This window comes from Trichoderma breve, chromosome 2 (assembly GCF_028502605.1).
Source record: "Trichoderma breve strain T069 chromosome 2, whole genome shotgun sequence".
NCBI lineage: Eukaryota > Fungi > Ascomycota > Sordariomycetes > Hypocreales > Hypocreaceae > Trichoderma > Trichoderma breve.
The window spans coordinates 5,305,752-5,320,746 of NC_079233.1; the positions used below are offsets into that span (position 1 = coordinate 5,305,752).

At 51.4% G+C, this 14,995-nt stretch overlaps 6 protein-coding genes across 6 annotated transcripts; 3 read left to right on the plus strand and 3 right to left on the minus strand.

The window, feature by feature from the left end:
- Positions 1 to 440: 440 nt before the first annotated feature.
- Positions 441 to 3,104, minus strand: T069G_03825 (histidinol dehydrogenase domain-containing protein; the record flags this gene model as incomplete). Its single annotated transcript, XM_056171035.1, has 2 exons — positions 441 to 637; positions 716 to 3,104. 2 exons carry the CDS (start codon positions 3,102 to 3,104, stop codon positions 441 to 443), a joined length of 2,586 nt encoding a protein of 861 aa, XP_056031927.1.
- Positions 3,105 to 3,821: 717 nt separating this feature from the next.
- T069G_03826 (transcription initiation factor IID, 31kD subunit domain-containing protein) lies at positions 3,822 to 4,604 on the plus strand (the record flags this gene model as incomplete). Its single annotated transcript, XM_056171036.1, has 1 exon — positions 3,822 to 4,604. The coding sequence occupies one exon, from the start codon at positions 3,822 to 3,824 to the stop codon at positions 4,602 to 4,604; it is 783 nt and encodes a 260-aa protein (XP_056031928.1).
- Positions 4,605 to 5,138: 534 nt separating this feature from the next.
- On the minus strand, positions 5,139 to 6,827 carry T069G_03827 (insulinase (Peptidase family m16) domain-containing protein; the record flags this gene model as incomplete). The annotated part of the gene is made up of 5 exons (XM_056171037.1): positions 5,139 to 5,526; positions 5,583 to 6,268; positions 6,343 to 6,420; positions 6,478 to 6,603; positions 6,681 to 6,827. 5 exons carry the CDS (start codon positions 6,825 to 6,827, stop codon positions 5,139 to 5,141), a joined length of 1,425 nt encoding a protein of 474 aa, XP_056031929.1.
- An 895-nt stretch (positions 6,828 to 7,722) lies between these two features.
- Positions 7,723 to 10,650, plus strand: T069G_03828 (raffinose synthase or seed imbibition protein sip1 domain-containing protein; the record flags this gene model as incomplete). Its single annotated transcript, XM_056171038.1, has 6 exons — positions 7,723 to 8,375; positions 8,457 to 8,869; positions 8,926 to 9,749; positions 9,813 to 9,936; positions 9,989 to 10,381; positions 10,442 to 10,650. 6 exons carry the CDS (start codon positions 7,723 to 7,725, stop codon positions 10,648 to 10,650), a joined length of 2,616 nt encoding a protein of 871 aa, XP_056031930.1.
- Positions 10,651 to 10,912: 262 nt separating this feature from the next.
- T069G_03829 (actin domain-containing protein) lies at positions 10,913 to 12,394 on the minus strand (the record flags this gene model as incomplete). The annotated part of the gene is made up of 2 exons (XM_056171039.1): positions 10,913 to 12,261; positions 12,340 to 12,394. The coding sequence occupies 2 exons, from the start codon at positions 12,392 to 12,394 to the stop codon at positions 10,913 to 10,915; spliced, it is 1,404 nt and encodes a 467-aa protein (XP_056031931.1).
- A 596-nt stretch (positions 12,395 to 12,990) lies between these two features.
- Positions 12,991 to 14,906, plus strand: T069G_03830 (tRNA synthetases class II (D, K and n) domain-containing protein; the record flags this gene model as incomplete). Its single annotated transcript, XM_056171040.1, has 2 exons — positions 12,991 to 13,549; positions 13,603 to 14,906. 2 exons carry the CDS (start codon positions 12,991 to 12,993, stop codon positions 14,904 to 14,906), a joined length of 1,863 nt encoding a protein of 620 aa, XP_056031932.1.
- Positions 14,907 to 14,995: the final 89 nt, after the last annotated feature.

Genomic DNA, 14,995 nt, shown 5'->3' on the forward strand with positions numbered 1-14,995 from the left:
GGCGACGCATTTAGAGCAGAAACGAAGGTTTGCTAGGGGTTTTCACATTATATTGCAAATTAGGGCATTACATAGCGAGGCGTTTTTGGCATCATGGAATCTGATAGGGGGAGTTTTTCATCTCAACGGTAGTTGTGCAAAACAAAAGCAAGGGCCAGCAGAAAAAGTTCTTTTTTCTTGCATCAGCTTTTCTGGGCTGGGTTGTAGCGAGTTTTGTTTCGACGGGATGTTGTTTTACTGAAGTTGTTCGTCCATTTGAATTTCGAGTTATTATAGAATATCGGCATCAAGCAATCATCATATCACCATAGATATAAAAAAAATTATCAAAATAAATATCCAATAGTATATTTTTTTTTACTCTGTTCTCATAATATTCTTGCCTCATATTTTCCCTGCTAATTTTACAGACCCATTTCCCGGATATATCCTCCCCCAGTTTACTTTTGCCCATCCATGTGCTTGATACGAATCTCCACCGCTCTCCTGTGAGCTTCCAGCTCCTCGACCTTGGCCAGCTGCATGACTGCTCCGCCCACGTTGCGAAGACCCTCAGCTGTCAGGTTGGAGCTGGTGATGTGCTTCTGGAATGATCCGAGGTTGACGCCTGAGTACTGCTTGGCGAACCCGTATGTTGCTATATAGCTAGTTAGCACAATGATATGGCAAAGGAGGGTGAACCCTGAAAAGGGAACTAAGGAAATTATTGACTTACGGAGTGAGTGGTTTACACCAGCAGAGTAATCTCCAACACTCTCGGGTGTCCATTCACCAATGAAGACACTGCCGGCGTTCATGACGAGGTCGACAACCTTGGCGGCATCCTTGATCTGCAGAATCAGATGCTCCGGTGCATATTCGTTGCTGATGCGCATGGCCTCGTCGATGGTCTTGACGAGGACAGAGACGGAGTGAGCAATGGAACCGCGCACAATGTCTACTCTAGGCAGGGCAATGGCCTGGTTGTGAACTTCGTCCTCAATAGCCTTGAGCTGCTCCTCTGTAAGATCAACAGCAATCAAGATCACTTGACTGTCAACACCGTGCTCAGCCTGAGAAAGCAGATCCGAAGCCACAAAAGCGGGATTGGCATCCTTGTCGGCGATCACCAGGACTTCGGAAGGACCAGCAGGCATGTCGATGCTCACTCCCGCATTGGTATCGTTGCTGACGTGCATCTTGGCCGCGGTGACGAACTGGTTACCGGGGCCGAGAATCTTGTCAACCTTGCTGACACTTTCCGTGCCGTAGGCCATGGCGGCAACGGCCTGGGCTCCACCGGCGAGAACGATGCTCTCGGCGCCGACCTTGTGAGCGGCATAGACAATCTCAGGAGTCACACTGCCGTCAGCACGAGGGGGGGAGGCCAGGACAATCTTCTTGCAGCCGGCGACCATGGCAGGGACACCGAGCATGAGAGCTGTGCTGGGCAGAACGGCAGTACCGCCAGGGACATAGAGACCAACACGCTCAATCGGTCTTGAGAAGCGGCTGCAGACAACGCCAGGCATAGTCTCGACCTGGAGAGTCTTGTCGTCCTTCTGGGCGGCGTGGAACTTTCGGATGTTCTCAAAAGAGGTATCAATCGCCTTGGTAGTCTCGGGAGAGAGCTCCATCAGCTCCTTGGGGAAAGGAGCCTTGAGAACTGGAGATGTAAGGGAAGTGGCCTTCTCAAACTTGTGAGTGTAAGAGAGAACAGCCTTGTCTCCGTTTGTGCGCACATCGTCGATAATGGGGGTAACAATCTTCAGAATAGCATCGGGAGACTTTTGTGAAGGTCGCTTCAGAGTCTCGAGCAGCTCTGCCTCAGTAGCGTTGGCAGAGTCGATTCTCTGCATGAGAATCCGATCACTCTTTGGCTTTTCGGCTTCGACAGGCTTGGCCGACGCAGCGGGAGCAGACGGTTTGATGCCTTCTTTTTCGGCCCATTTGCCCTTGGCATCACCCGTCCTCCTCTTGACCTTTAAGCCCTTTGCGTTCAGACTGGCGGCGATATCAGCCACACTCACGCCAGCGCCGACAGCCCTTGTAAGAGCGAAATAAATCAAATCAGCGGCCTCGAATGCAATTTCCTGGGGAGTCTTGGCATCGCATAGCTCCTCAGCCTCTTCCATGATCTTTGCCCTCAAAAGCTTCTCATCGGAGAATAGTCTGGCAGTGTATGAGCCAGCAGGAGCAGATTCTTTCCTTGACTTGAGAGTTTGCTCCAGTCTTGCAATACCCGTCAATTCACCAAAGCAGCCGAATTGCTCAAGGTGGCAGAATCGGCCTTTTTGCTGCACAACGAACTTGAGTGTGTCATTGTCGCAGTCCAATGCGATGCGGACCAGCTCTTGTGTGTCGCCAGAGGTAGCTCCCTTGATCCACAGTCCTCGTTTACGGCTCTGGTAAACGCCCGTCTGAGTCCGCAAAGCCTCCAGAATGCTCTCCTCGCTTGTGTAAGCCAATCCAAGCGCAATCCCGTAGACGTCAGTAACCACCGTGGGGATGAGGCCATCGGCGCGATCCGACTTCCAGTATGTCGCAATGACCTTGGAAAGCAGAAGCTTGCTACCGTCGGACTTATCGGTTGTCAGTCCGGTTGAGGGCAGGATCGGAATCGCGTTGCACTGCTGGGCAACCTGGATGAACTGTTCGAGAGCGACTTCCGGCACCGGCTTCAGATAGAGAACCTTGAGCTTCTTGGCTCGGGCCTCTTCGGCAAACTTGTCGACATTGGCAGCTGTGGGGTCAAAGTCCTTGATCAGGAGGCCGTGCTCGGAAGCAGCAGACAGATCGAGCTTCGAAACAGCGGGCAGGACTCTCGCTCCAAGCTCGGCATATTGCGAGAGCGACTCTGGCGCAACGAATGCCGTGCGTGCCCCGCCGTCAAGCAGCGCATACACATCGTCTGTGGATTGGAGGGACGTGGCATCGATGTGGGCGTGGAATTCGGAGCTGTGGCGGCTGAAAAATCGAGAGAGCTTTTCCAGGATCTTGGGAGTCGCCTCGAGGAACGGGCTGGCGAGGATGGAAACCTCTTCGCGGTTGAGACCGTCGAGGTTGGCCAATCCCGGAGGAATGGCCACACTGACAAGGAACGGCAGGGGAAGCACCGTTTCCATGAGGGGCAGAGTGGGATGGCGATGTCGATTGCAGCACAGCAACGACAGGAGATGTGAATTGGTGAATTGGGGGAATTAATAGAGGCAGAGAATCAAGAGAAATATGATCCCGAGCCTTGCTATCAATGAGTCAAGCCTATCGTCTGAAAAACAACTCGAATGACTGGGACCGGCACCTGAATCGGCGGCAGTTCAATTTTTTGGTGGGGTCGCCACCAGCTGTTCTGCTGCAAGCGTGCGCTGAATCTTTTTTTTCCAGAGCCTCGAGCCCCTCCAAGGCCACTGCAGGCGCGGCGATTACAGCCCGTCACATCCACTGAATTGCGACGCTGCCATTGGGCTGAATTTAAGGTGTGGTCTGTGCACGCCGAGCACAGCAAATGCGCTGCCGGATTAACAATGGTCCGAGAGCGACTGTATTGCACCGCGACCGACCGCGAACCATCCAATTGCTCGGCTGCGATTCTTTAGATACAGCTCGCGAGATGCATTGCAGAGTCGCAAGTTGATTTCTTCGTTGTTCTTATATGTGTTGCCGTCTTGATACCCAGGGAGAAGATTATTTTAATAACAAGCTTCCCGATATCCCTTGCTGCTCGAGCCCGCACTGGATCTTTGTCGCCGCATAATCACTTTATATCGGCCAGCTCCAGCTCTCATTCTAGTCGGCAGATCGCATAACTCTTCCCTCGCTCTATTCCGATACCATTTCCGACCATGTCTTCGAGTCAGCCTCAGACAAATGGCGTGACAGCTTCGTCCGCCAACACATCTCAAACAATTCCCAATACTCAAACTACGACCACAAGCCAACCCCCGGCCGCTTCTTCTTCTCAACCCCCACAGCCTTCGACACACCAACCACCTTCCGCCGCACCCAAACCGCGCGACGCACGCCTCGTCGAGCTTCTGCTCACCTCACAGGGAGTCACATCTTATGAGCAGAGAGTGCCCCTCCTGCTCCTGGACTTTGCCTACCGACATACCTCCTCCGTCCTCAGCGACGCACTGCACCTCTCCGGCGATCCGTATGTGACACAGGCTGGATCCAAGCCCTCAGCTTCTGGCGCAGGTGCCACTGCCGCCCCGTCAGGCGATGCCAGCGTTAGTGCAAATGCCGTCAAGGTTGCCATCGCTGCCCGCCTAGGCTATCAATTCCGCGGAGGAAGCAGTGGAGGCGGCATCAGCAAAGAGTACATGCAGGAGTTGGCACGAGAGCGAAACAAGATTGCTCTGCCAAAGATTGTGCCAAACGAATGGGGTGTTCGGCTGCCAAGCGAAAGATTTGTTCTCAGTGGGACCAGCTGGGGACTCAAGGACATGTGGGACGAAGATGATATGGATGAGGACGAGGAGAGCTCAGCTTCTCAGCAAGGCGATGCCATGGAGGGCATTGAAGGACCGGACCCTGAAGATATCGGTGGTGATGGCGTTGAAGGAGGGACGGTAGATGATGTCTTTGGTGACGATGTGGATGCAGAGATGGCTGAGGAGAGCTAGACAACGTTAACTCCAGTCAGTACTGCATTTTCATCGGATGGCTCTGAACCTTGGATCTTTTGCCAGGATTGTTTGATGCTAGGCGTTTTAGGCGTTGGAAGAAAGGATTGCAAGATGTGTAGAGGGGTTACATCCCCCTCTCTCTATATATACCTGGTAGTATATATATCGATCCGCCTCATAATAAGAGGATGATTACTTGCCTGGCTCTATGAAGCATATGCCAACTTGCAAAAACGTAGCAGCATGCCTGATTTACTTATAGGTGAATGCGAGCCGTTCATCGTTGCATATAGCCACTGGTAGCTTCGTCTTATTAACAATTAGGATCTAGAAGCTGCGCCATTGTCCAGACGGAAACAAAACCTTCATCACATGCATCTCTGCGCGCACAGCACCTGGTTTTAATAATGTGGGAAATTTATGGTACACTAGGCCTGTAAAACGGTATCTCATACACTCTATACCCGGGTCTTTGCTTTTTTTTTAGACAATTCCTCCTCCCCCTTCTTCGGTTTTGTGTCCACTCTACCCTTAGAACTTAGGCTTCATGGTGTTCCTCAGTCGCTGGTAATCGAACAGACCCTCAATCTTGCCAACGGCGCTGATGGCGATGTCCTTGTCCCACAGGTATCGGTTAGCAAAGTCGGTGACATCCTTGTCGGTGATGGCATCGATCTTGCGCTCGATCTCGCCGGGGCTGGCACGGCGGCCAGTGGTGATCAGCTGGCGACCGATATCCTCGGCAACAGCGGTGGTGCCATCCAGGGACAGCAGGATAGAGGCCTTCAGCTGGGCCTTGGCGCGCTCGACCTCGGCTTGGCTGACGTTGGTGCAGAGACGCATCCACTCGCGGATGGAGAAGTGGACAAGGTCGTCCAGGCGGGTGGTGTTGTCAGTGACGAGGTAGATACCCCAGAGACTATCGAGGCAGTTAGTTTATCACCTTTTCTCGTTCGGCTGCTGCTTTAAACTTACCCAGTGTCGCTGTAGCTGGTGGAGAAGCTCATGAAGCTGTTGGCCAGCTCATGCTTGTGGACGTAGCCGCTCAGCTTGCTGCCCTGGTGAGGGGCGTTACCCATGGCCTTGTCGTAGTTGCCAACAATGGCCTGAGCGACGAGAGCAGTGTAGTAGTCCTCAGAGTTCCAGCTAACACCCTCAACAGCGATGGCAACGTTGGCAGTGGCCATGGTGTCGTCACGGACACGGACATCAGAGCCAACGAAGTCAGCCTTCTGCTTGGACAGGAGGTAGGCCTCAGTCTGGGGACCCTGGCTGGCAAGACCGGAGAAGTGCTTCTCAGCAAGCTCAACCAGCTGCTCGTGGGGAACGCCACCGGCAGCAGCGAGAACCATGCGATCGGCAGTGTAGTTGTTCTTGATGTAGTTGGTGAGCTCGGTACGGGTAATGTCACGGATGTTCTGGCGGGGTCCAAGAATGGTGCGGCCAAGAGGCTGGTGCTGGAAAGCAGTGGCGTGCAGGTGATCGAAAACAACCTCCTCAACCTGCTTCTCAACCTCCTCGGACTCTCGGAGAATGACGTCGCGCTCGCGCTCGATGGCGGAAGGCTCGAGCTTGGAGTTTTGCAGGATATCGGACAGGATGTCGACGGTCTGAGGGACATCGGAGTTGAAGGCTTTGGCGAAGTAGACGGTGTTCTCGCGCTGATAGTCGTGTTAGTGGTTCGATTTTTTTTTTCTCGATGCGCTTATTGCGAGTGAGGAAAAATAAGACCAACCGAGGTGTAGGCGTTCAGGTGGCCACCCATGTTCTCAATCTCGAGCTCCAATTGATGCTGCGATCGCTTTGCGGTACCCTTGAAACAATTGTCAGCCTTTCCGGGCTCTTATGATGCCATATCGGGACATCCCACCTTGAAGGCCAGGTGCTCGAGGAAGTGGGCAGTGCCGTTGGTCTCGTTGGTCTCAGCGCGGGAACCAGCGTCAATCCACATGCCGACAGTGGAAGTCTGAGCCCATGGTGAGTACTCAGTGGCGACCTGGTGTTCGTACGTTAGCAAGACGGGTGTTCATGATCACGATACACGGCCAATTGGCCCTCGGAGTTGGCGCTCACGGTCAAGCCGTTCTTGAGAGTCGTCGTCTGGGTCTTGCCCACGGTCGAGGGCGTAGCAAAGCCTCGTCGCAGAGATCCGGCGGCTGAGAAGCCCGAACGGGCTCGCAGGCCTTGCGACAAGTTCAAAGCTAATCTGCGGGACGCCATGGCGGAGGTTTGGGGGATTAATGGTCAATTGAGCGGTTTGATGAAATCTTTCCACTGCTCGGCAAGAAGCTTTACTGAGCGGGTTGTGGCCTTAGTTTCGAGGTTTCGGCCTGCTTAGTCATTCCGACCAGCTCCGATGCCCGACCACACCGAAGCAGCTGGCCAATCACGAGCGGGAATTTACTAACAGCATCATCCGAGTCTGCTCCACACTTGAAGAATGCACGTATTCACGAAGATACTCCGTACAAAGTACACAATCATACACAATGGGGTTAAAATCGGACAGTGAAATAATAAACTACGAATTTCAGACTAATTTATCAACAGTAGGAATAGTAGAAAATAGTGACTTTTAAACAATAAATGTTCATCTTCTGTTAAAAAATGTCCACTTCAATGCCTACACGGGCTTGCGTACATGTACCTGTAGAATCGCATTCGACATAGGTATTGATACCTAATGGCACGATAGTGCCTTATGGAATTAAAGTATAGGTTGCACAAGTCATAGAGGGAATGACCAAATAGACTCTGTCATCATCCAGCCTACTTCTAATGCGATAAGTTCAGAGGTTTCTATTGCACTTCTTCACCCCTCTCTCCGCCCCTCCTTAAGGCCTCCTTGCTGTTTCTTGCGGGGAAGCCATCGTCACTGTTAGTGTTTCCTCACTGCATGCATCTCACTCTCCTATGCCCAACACTTATATCTCTCTTCTCTAATAGTCGTTAAGACTTGTGAAATCTCTCTCCTGAATATAGAATTTTACCATTTACTCGTCTCACCTTAATCATCCTCATTTGACCGCGACCTGTTTCTCCCAACAACAGGAAGCAAGCGTACCTTCACCCAGCTCATCAACTAATCTTCTGTTATTTGCGTAGAACAATCTCAATGGCGCCTGAAACATATGACTTTGCAAACGACTTCAAGACCCTTTACATACCAAAGCAAAAACCTGAACCAGCTCCTGTGGCCGAAAACATGAAGGCGCTGATCCAAAGCTACCCACCTTTGAGCCAGGTAACGCCAGTGGAAAGCTCTGACGGCGTCTCATTCACTGCTTTATTGGAGATACCAAAGTTTCGAGCTGAAGAGAGCTGGGAACTTTCTCTCTGGCATTCTATTGATGGAGAAGACTGGACCGACGGTGAAATACCTAGGATAAAGAGCGCCGATGCGCCTCAAGCTCTCCATATCGATTCAGAAGGCGTCTCTAGGATATACTTTGCAACAAAGTTGTCTTTTAATAAGTCTTTACAATTTACTATCAAGTTTCGCCCCAATGTCAATGACCCCTGGAGATGGATCCGTGATGAGCAAGGGGTGGAGGATGGCCACATTGTGCTACTTCCCGCTCCCACCGAGTCTGACAATTTGACCGACCTTATTTATGGACTTGATCCGGCGTGGAAGGTTACATCTCGCATGAGCCAAGCACCAAAAACTCAACTATGGACTCTTGAGACTGCAGTACCTCCCGGAGAAAACGATTTATCTTCGTACACTGATGTTGAGCTGGGAACACCTTGGGGTTCTTTTCTTAGGTTAGTAGTGACAAGTCTTTTCTTCGAACTATTTCCTCACCATTTGGCAATGATATAGCAGTGCCTAACCCGGAGTTTTAGGTGGTTTGCTATTGTTCGACTTTGGTCTCCTTGGTTAGCACCACGCCATGGAAAGACACACTTCTCGCTTGATAAAGATGCAATACTGTTGGCTTTCCAGAGCCCAGAAGGCAGAAACATGGTTCTTCTCGCTGTCTCTGGTATAAATGATTTAGTGCCAGTTTTCCAACACACTCCCAGTGGCGCTGTCTCGGTAAATGTGCGAAACGACTCACTTACAGATGAGAAGGTTGTTATTCTCGTGTCCGAGGGAAACGACTTCGAAAGAGCCGTTGCTGCCGTGATGTACCACGCAAGGACCCTTGTTATGAGGGCACGGAGCACAAACCAAGCTCTGGAGACCGAATTAAAGACTCTTGCTGATGCAGTTCGGCCAGAGTGGCTCGAAAACTGGTATGATGGGCTTGGCTTCTGTTTGTTCATCCAATTCTTCCCTCCTTTTCGTACAACATAGGCTAATAGCTCTCAGGCACATGGAATGCACTTGGTCAAAGGCTCACTGAGGGAAAGATCCTTGACGCAATTGACAAACTGGAAAAGCACAACATAAACATCACGTCTCTGATAATTGATGACAACTGGCAGTCGATTGACTACCAAGGTCCTAGTCAGTTTCAATACGGATGGGTCGATTTTGAGGCCGAACCACAAGGCTTTCCAAACGGCCTCAAGGCAGCCATCACGAAAATCCGACAGAGAAGCCCAAATATCCAACACATTGCGGTTTGGCATGCATTGTTAGGATACTGGGGCGGTATCTCACCTGATGGGAAGCTCGCCAAGAAATACAAGACAGTTGAAGTGGTTCGCGAGGAAGCTAAACGACGCAATCTACCACTTGGCGGCAAGATGACGGTAATTGCCAAGGAAGACGTTCCCCAATTCTATGAAGACTTTTACAAATTTCTCTCCGATGCTGGTGTTGATGGCGTCAAAACAGACGCGCAGTTCATGGTTGACATGTGGCTCAGCGCTTCCGTCAGACGCGAGCTCATCAACACATATCTGGATACGTGGAATCTCACTTCTCTTCGCTACTTCAGTGTCAAGGCTATTTCATGCATGTCGCAGATCCCACAGGCGCTGTTCAATTCTCAGATGCTGCCAAATCGGCCTGCTTTGCTTGTTCGCAATTCGGATGACTTCTTCCCGCAAATTCCCTCGTCTCACCCTTGGCATGTGTGGACAAATGCCTACAACAGTATTTTTATGGAGTATTTGAACGTTCTTCCTGATTGGGATATGTTTCAAACGGTGCATGATTACTCTGGTTTTCACGCTGCCGCGAGATGTGTTAGTGGAGGGCCGATTTATATAACAGATGTACCTGGGGAGCACAACATTGACCTAATAAAGCAAATGACGGGTGTGACTCCCAAGGGGAAAACTGTCATCTTCCGACCAAGTGTTCTAGGAAAGTCCATTTATCCTTATATTGGCTATGATGACGATTTGCTCCTCAAGGTTGGCAGCTATCATGGTATGTGAGATATATCCAAACTGGCTGAATTTGTTTCACTAACTTCATGTAGGAGCATCGGAGACTGGCACATCCATGGTTGCCATATTCAACATCTCAGCACGCCCCCTCACCGAACTCATACCCCTTTCCTGCTTCCCAGGCACAGTCCCATCTCTGCATTATGTTGTACGAGCCCATGTATCAGGAAAGACATCGACGCCTATGAACATTGGGGACCCAACTTCGCTCATCGCCGGATCTCTAGATGTGCGAGGGTACGAGATTCTCACAGCGTTCCACGCTGTACCTCTGACAGGTCAGAAACACGGAGACATGTGGGTGGCGAATCTCGGGCTTATTAGCAAGATGACCGGAGGTGTGGCCATCGAGGCCAGCAGTGTTGCCCTGAAGGAGAACGGAAGAGTGTTGGTTGATGTCAAGTTGAAGGCTTTGGGAGTTTTCGGTAAGTGAAGCAAGGTACATCCAAGTTGGAGCGTAGTTTCTAACAGTGATTCCCCTTTAGGTGTTTATATCTCTGCATTACCCGGTCTGACCCTCAATGAAGACTTTGTCGTTATGCTTCAGGATCAGGCGGTTCCAGTAGAGACTGTGCGTGTCTCGCAAAACGATGAACATGTACTTGAAGTAGACATCGAGAAAGCTTGGGCGGATATGAAGCTGGAGCCTGGACTAAAGGACGAAGTCGAAGTCAAGGTCAGCTTTGCTAGTTGATATTGATGTAGCCTGAGTTGAAGCAGTATAATGAACAAAGTGATGCGCCTCTGATTTACGTGGTAGATAGACAATTATTCATCATGTTGCAAAAAGTAGTTTTTTATGATCTACGCATACCTCGGGATGTCTGATCGTTTTAGTTGCAGGATCCTCCTGCTCTCAAAATACATGTAGTTACATAGCATTAACATCTCTCTTCCAACTCCGTACGCCATTATCCTCCACCAGAAACATAGCCCCCAAGATTAGGAATTATCCTCTATTTGCATCGCTTCTCAACAATGCCCGGCCCATTTTCCTCGTACTCCTTCTTGGATATCCACATTTGGTGGAAAGTACCCAGACTGGCCAGAATGCTGCCACCGATCCAGGCACCGAATCTACGCTCGCTCGACAAACCGGCCGCGTGAATCTTGATCTTCAATCCGGGATACATGGCCGTCAGCTCATTGTTGAGTCGGTCGTTGAAGCCGTTGATCAAGCTTGTGCTACCGGTAACGACAACATTGGCGAGAAGGTTGCCTCGAAGATCAACATCGATGGCGTTGAGAGCAGAGCGGATAAGCTCAGGGATGGTCTGAGCCTTGGTGAGACGCTCAGCCTCGGGAACGGGGTATCCGGCGTTCTCATCCCACATTCCCTCGGCCACCTTGAATCGCTGCTCGCGCCACATCTGGTTGTAGCCATCGGGCATCTCAAATACGCGACCGGGTTGTGACTTGATGTACTCCTCGTTCCCAGCGGCGCCATACCGTCCAGGACCACGCCAAACCTCGACAACGGACTCTTTGAACTCGGTCAGCAGTCGCTCCTCTTCGAACGCTCGGAAAGAGTCATGAATCTTGTATGGGAATTCGCGTAGTCGTGCCTGGGCGGGAGCAAGTGCATCCACGGGAGTCTTGTTCTCAACCATGAATGTGGGGGTCAAGTCGACCTTGGGCTCAGAAGTTTCCCACATGTTGCGGATCTGCGAAGACAGCCACAGGCCACCTGCGGGTGATCGCTGGATAGATCTCTTGAGAACCATGCCGTCGTGGATCGCTGTGACGGAGGTGTTTGCGCCACCGATATCGATGACAAGAGCAGTCGCTTTGCCAGCAGCAAAGGCAGACAGAACAGGTGTCCGGCTCAACCAAAAGGCCGGAGTTCCCCAGCTCTCCATACTGAGCTCAATGGCCTTTTCACGCGCCTTGGGGGAGTTCCAGGGAGCTTCTGTCATCAGCAATGGGAACTCCTCCAGAGGCTTTTCCTGACCCTCAATTTCCTCCATCGCGACATCGCCCTCGCCGTCCTGGTCTTTCACGTCGTCGTTCAATCCATTCTTGGACGGAGGTGTCTGTCTCTCGGGCTGCAGGCGCTTAACCAGCATGAACTCCCACATCTTGGCGGCGACATCCCAATCCTCCACGACGCTGTCCTTGTTCATGTAGTTGCGGACCTCGAAGTCGCCGCGCGGGATGATGCACTCATCGCCAAACAGGTCTCGCGGGGGATCGCTGGTGATGTGGCCGTAGAAGGACGGCAGGATTGATTTGGGGACATCTTCGCCGGCAAATCCTGCGCGCGTGTTGCAGTAGCCGGGATCGAGAACGAGGGCAGAGACCTCATCTGTACTCCAACACCATTAGCTCAACCGTCTTGCTCGATTCGCCCTGTGAAAGGCAGTGTCAGTCACTACAAACGCACCTCCGCCGTAAATGTCGGTTGGCTGCGCCGACGTGGGCAAAGGCTGCTGGGCCATGATTGCGATGCTTGTGATAACGGCCAATTGGTCGAGATGGCCCAAAAGTTGCGTCTAGTTTCTAGTGGGAACGTCGCGCTTGTGAGGGAGGTTGGAGGTACAAGGAACGGCGCGTCGGAATAAATTTCAGCCTGGCCTGGCCTTCGGTTGGTGTTGCGCTCAGCCAGTGAGCGTCATGCATTTGGCGGGGTGTCTCCAATTACGGGGGAGCTCGGCGCTGGAGAAAAAAAAAAAGAAAATAAATATCGCCCACACTGTCCGGACGAGGCACAAATTTGCATCCTACAAAGCATCTGGACTCCAGATCTTTGGATGAGCATTGCATCTATACCTGCAATTGAATTTGCACGTGAGGCATATGGTGCAGTGCCGTCGCTATGTTTGTAAGTAACAGTTCTATTTTTATTTTCTATTATTCTTTCTTTCCCATCATGATGAACACGCATTCTCGCTTCAGAACCGCTGCGATTGAAACGGCTTCGGCTGTTGGAGATAAACAACTTGCTATTTACTGATCCTCACGAATTATCATTCATTTCTTGGAACTTAGCCCTTACCACGTCATGGCAAAAGCTAATTCGTTCTGAACAGAAGAGATGAGGTCCGCCAGCTGCATGAGACTGGCACGCCAGTCCGCTGCGTTGAATAGTAGCTCAAGGTCTTGTGGCCCTAGAGCTGCACTTCTAACTGTGCCATGGAGATGGGCTCCTAGCAGACAATCGACTCGCGCTCTGTCCGCCAAGCCTGGTATTCGGATTAACGAATCTTCGAGGTTTGTCAAGGAGGAACAGGAGGAGCATGACGTGGTCTCGCCATTCAAGAGACATCGCCAGAAGGAGCTGCAAGAGGACCAAAAGAGCGAGAGTCCGCTATACCCCGAGGCTTATCCTCGATTAGAATCGTCGTCCATTAGGAAGAGCGTCCCTGAGTTCTTGCAGGAATCTCAACATGATCTTTCGAACGAACCCGTCACTTTGTCTGGGCGGATTCGGTCGAAGCGTGTTGTGGGAAGCTCGCTCATCTTCCTCGACATTACCAACGAATTCCAAAAAGTTCAGATCATGATCAACAAGAGCAAAGTTGCGTCAGAGGAAGAGTCGCGTGTTCATAAATTCCGCCTTCTTAAAAACTTGATTCAAGTTGGAGACCATATATGTAGGCCTATTGAGCTCCTTTGCCTGTCTCTTCCGAGGCTAATTAATTGGTAGCGGTCACTGGCGTTGCCACTCGTACAAACACCGGACAGCTCTCGCTAGAGGCTCGAGAGCTGCCTGAGCTCCTGTCCCCATCCATGGAGCAGGTCCCCGAGAAGCTCACGGATCCCAAGACCAAAATGCAAGAGCGCCATGTCGATATGTTGGTGAATCGTGATGTCGTCGACATCCTGAGGCTGCGGGCCGAGATCATGAAGCAGATCCGGGATCACTTCCACTCCAAACGATTCCTTGAATTCCAAACACCAATTCTTGCTGAGAATGCCGGTGGCGCGGTCGCCCGGCCGTTTGTGACCCGAGCCACAGAGTTCCGAGGCAAAGATCTTGCGCTCAGAATCGCGCCCGAATTATGGCTGAAGCGCCTTGTCGTCGGAGGTGTAGACAAGGTCTTCGAGATGGGCCCTGCCTTCCGAAACGAAGGTGTCGATGCCACTCACAATCCCGAATTTACAATGTGTGAATTCTACAGTGCCTATACCAATCTGCCCGATCTCATCAAGGAGACGGAGGAGTTGATATATAGCCTTGCAAAACACTCCCAAGAGCTGATATCAACACAGCTTACTACCCTGCCACCTATCGACCTCAGCAAATTCACCAGACCTTTCAAGCAAGTGGAGTTCATCCCTGCTCTGGAGGAAGCCATTGGAATTCGCTTCCCGAAGCTCACCGCGGAAGATGGCGCTCTTCCTGAACTCCTCGCGATCCTGAAGCTTTCAGGGATTGAGATTCCTGGCGAGGTGCCTACGTCTCTACCAAAGCTCCTTGATCGACTCGCCGCGACGTATCTGGAACCCATGTCCTTTACGGAACCTATCCTGATTACGCACCATCCTGCCTGCATGTCGCCCCTCGCAAAGAGCTTCCTTTGCCCAAAGACATATCAACTAGTATCTGCTCGTGCAGAGCTCTTCATCGGCGGCCGGGAGCTTGCCAACATGTACGAAGAGGAGAACAACCCGGAGGAGCAGAAACGAAAACTTGCCGTCCACCGCAGCCTCGTGAACAAACCCGACGGCACTGTAGGATTCGCAGAGTCGGCGGCTTTAGATACTGACGCCGAAACCAACGCAGAGATCGTTGAAGTTGAAGAGGATGAGTGGGAAGCTTCCCCGCTTGACCAAAGTTATGTCAAGGCCCTCGACTATGGCCTTCCCCCCACTGGTGGTTGGGGATGCGGCGTCGAGCGTCTGGTGATGCTCTTTTCCGGCGCCAACCGCATCAGCGACTGTTTGAGCTTCGGCACGATACGGAATGTTGTTGGGTTGTCGGCTGATGAGAAGACTAATGAGAAATAAACGCTACGATTCCCATGACTAGACTTGGAAATATGCGGATTGTATAGGTACTACAGCAAACACCATGCAAGAGTATGAGGAGAATATTT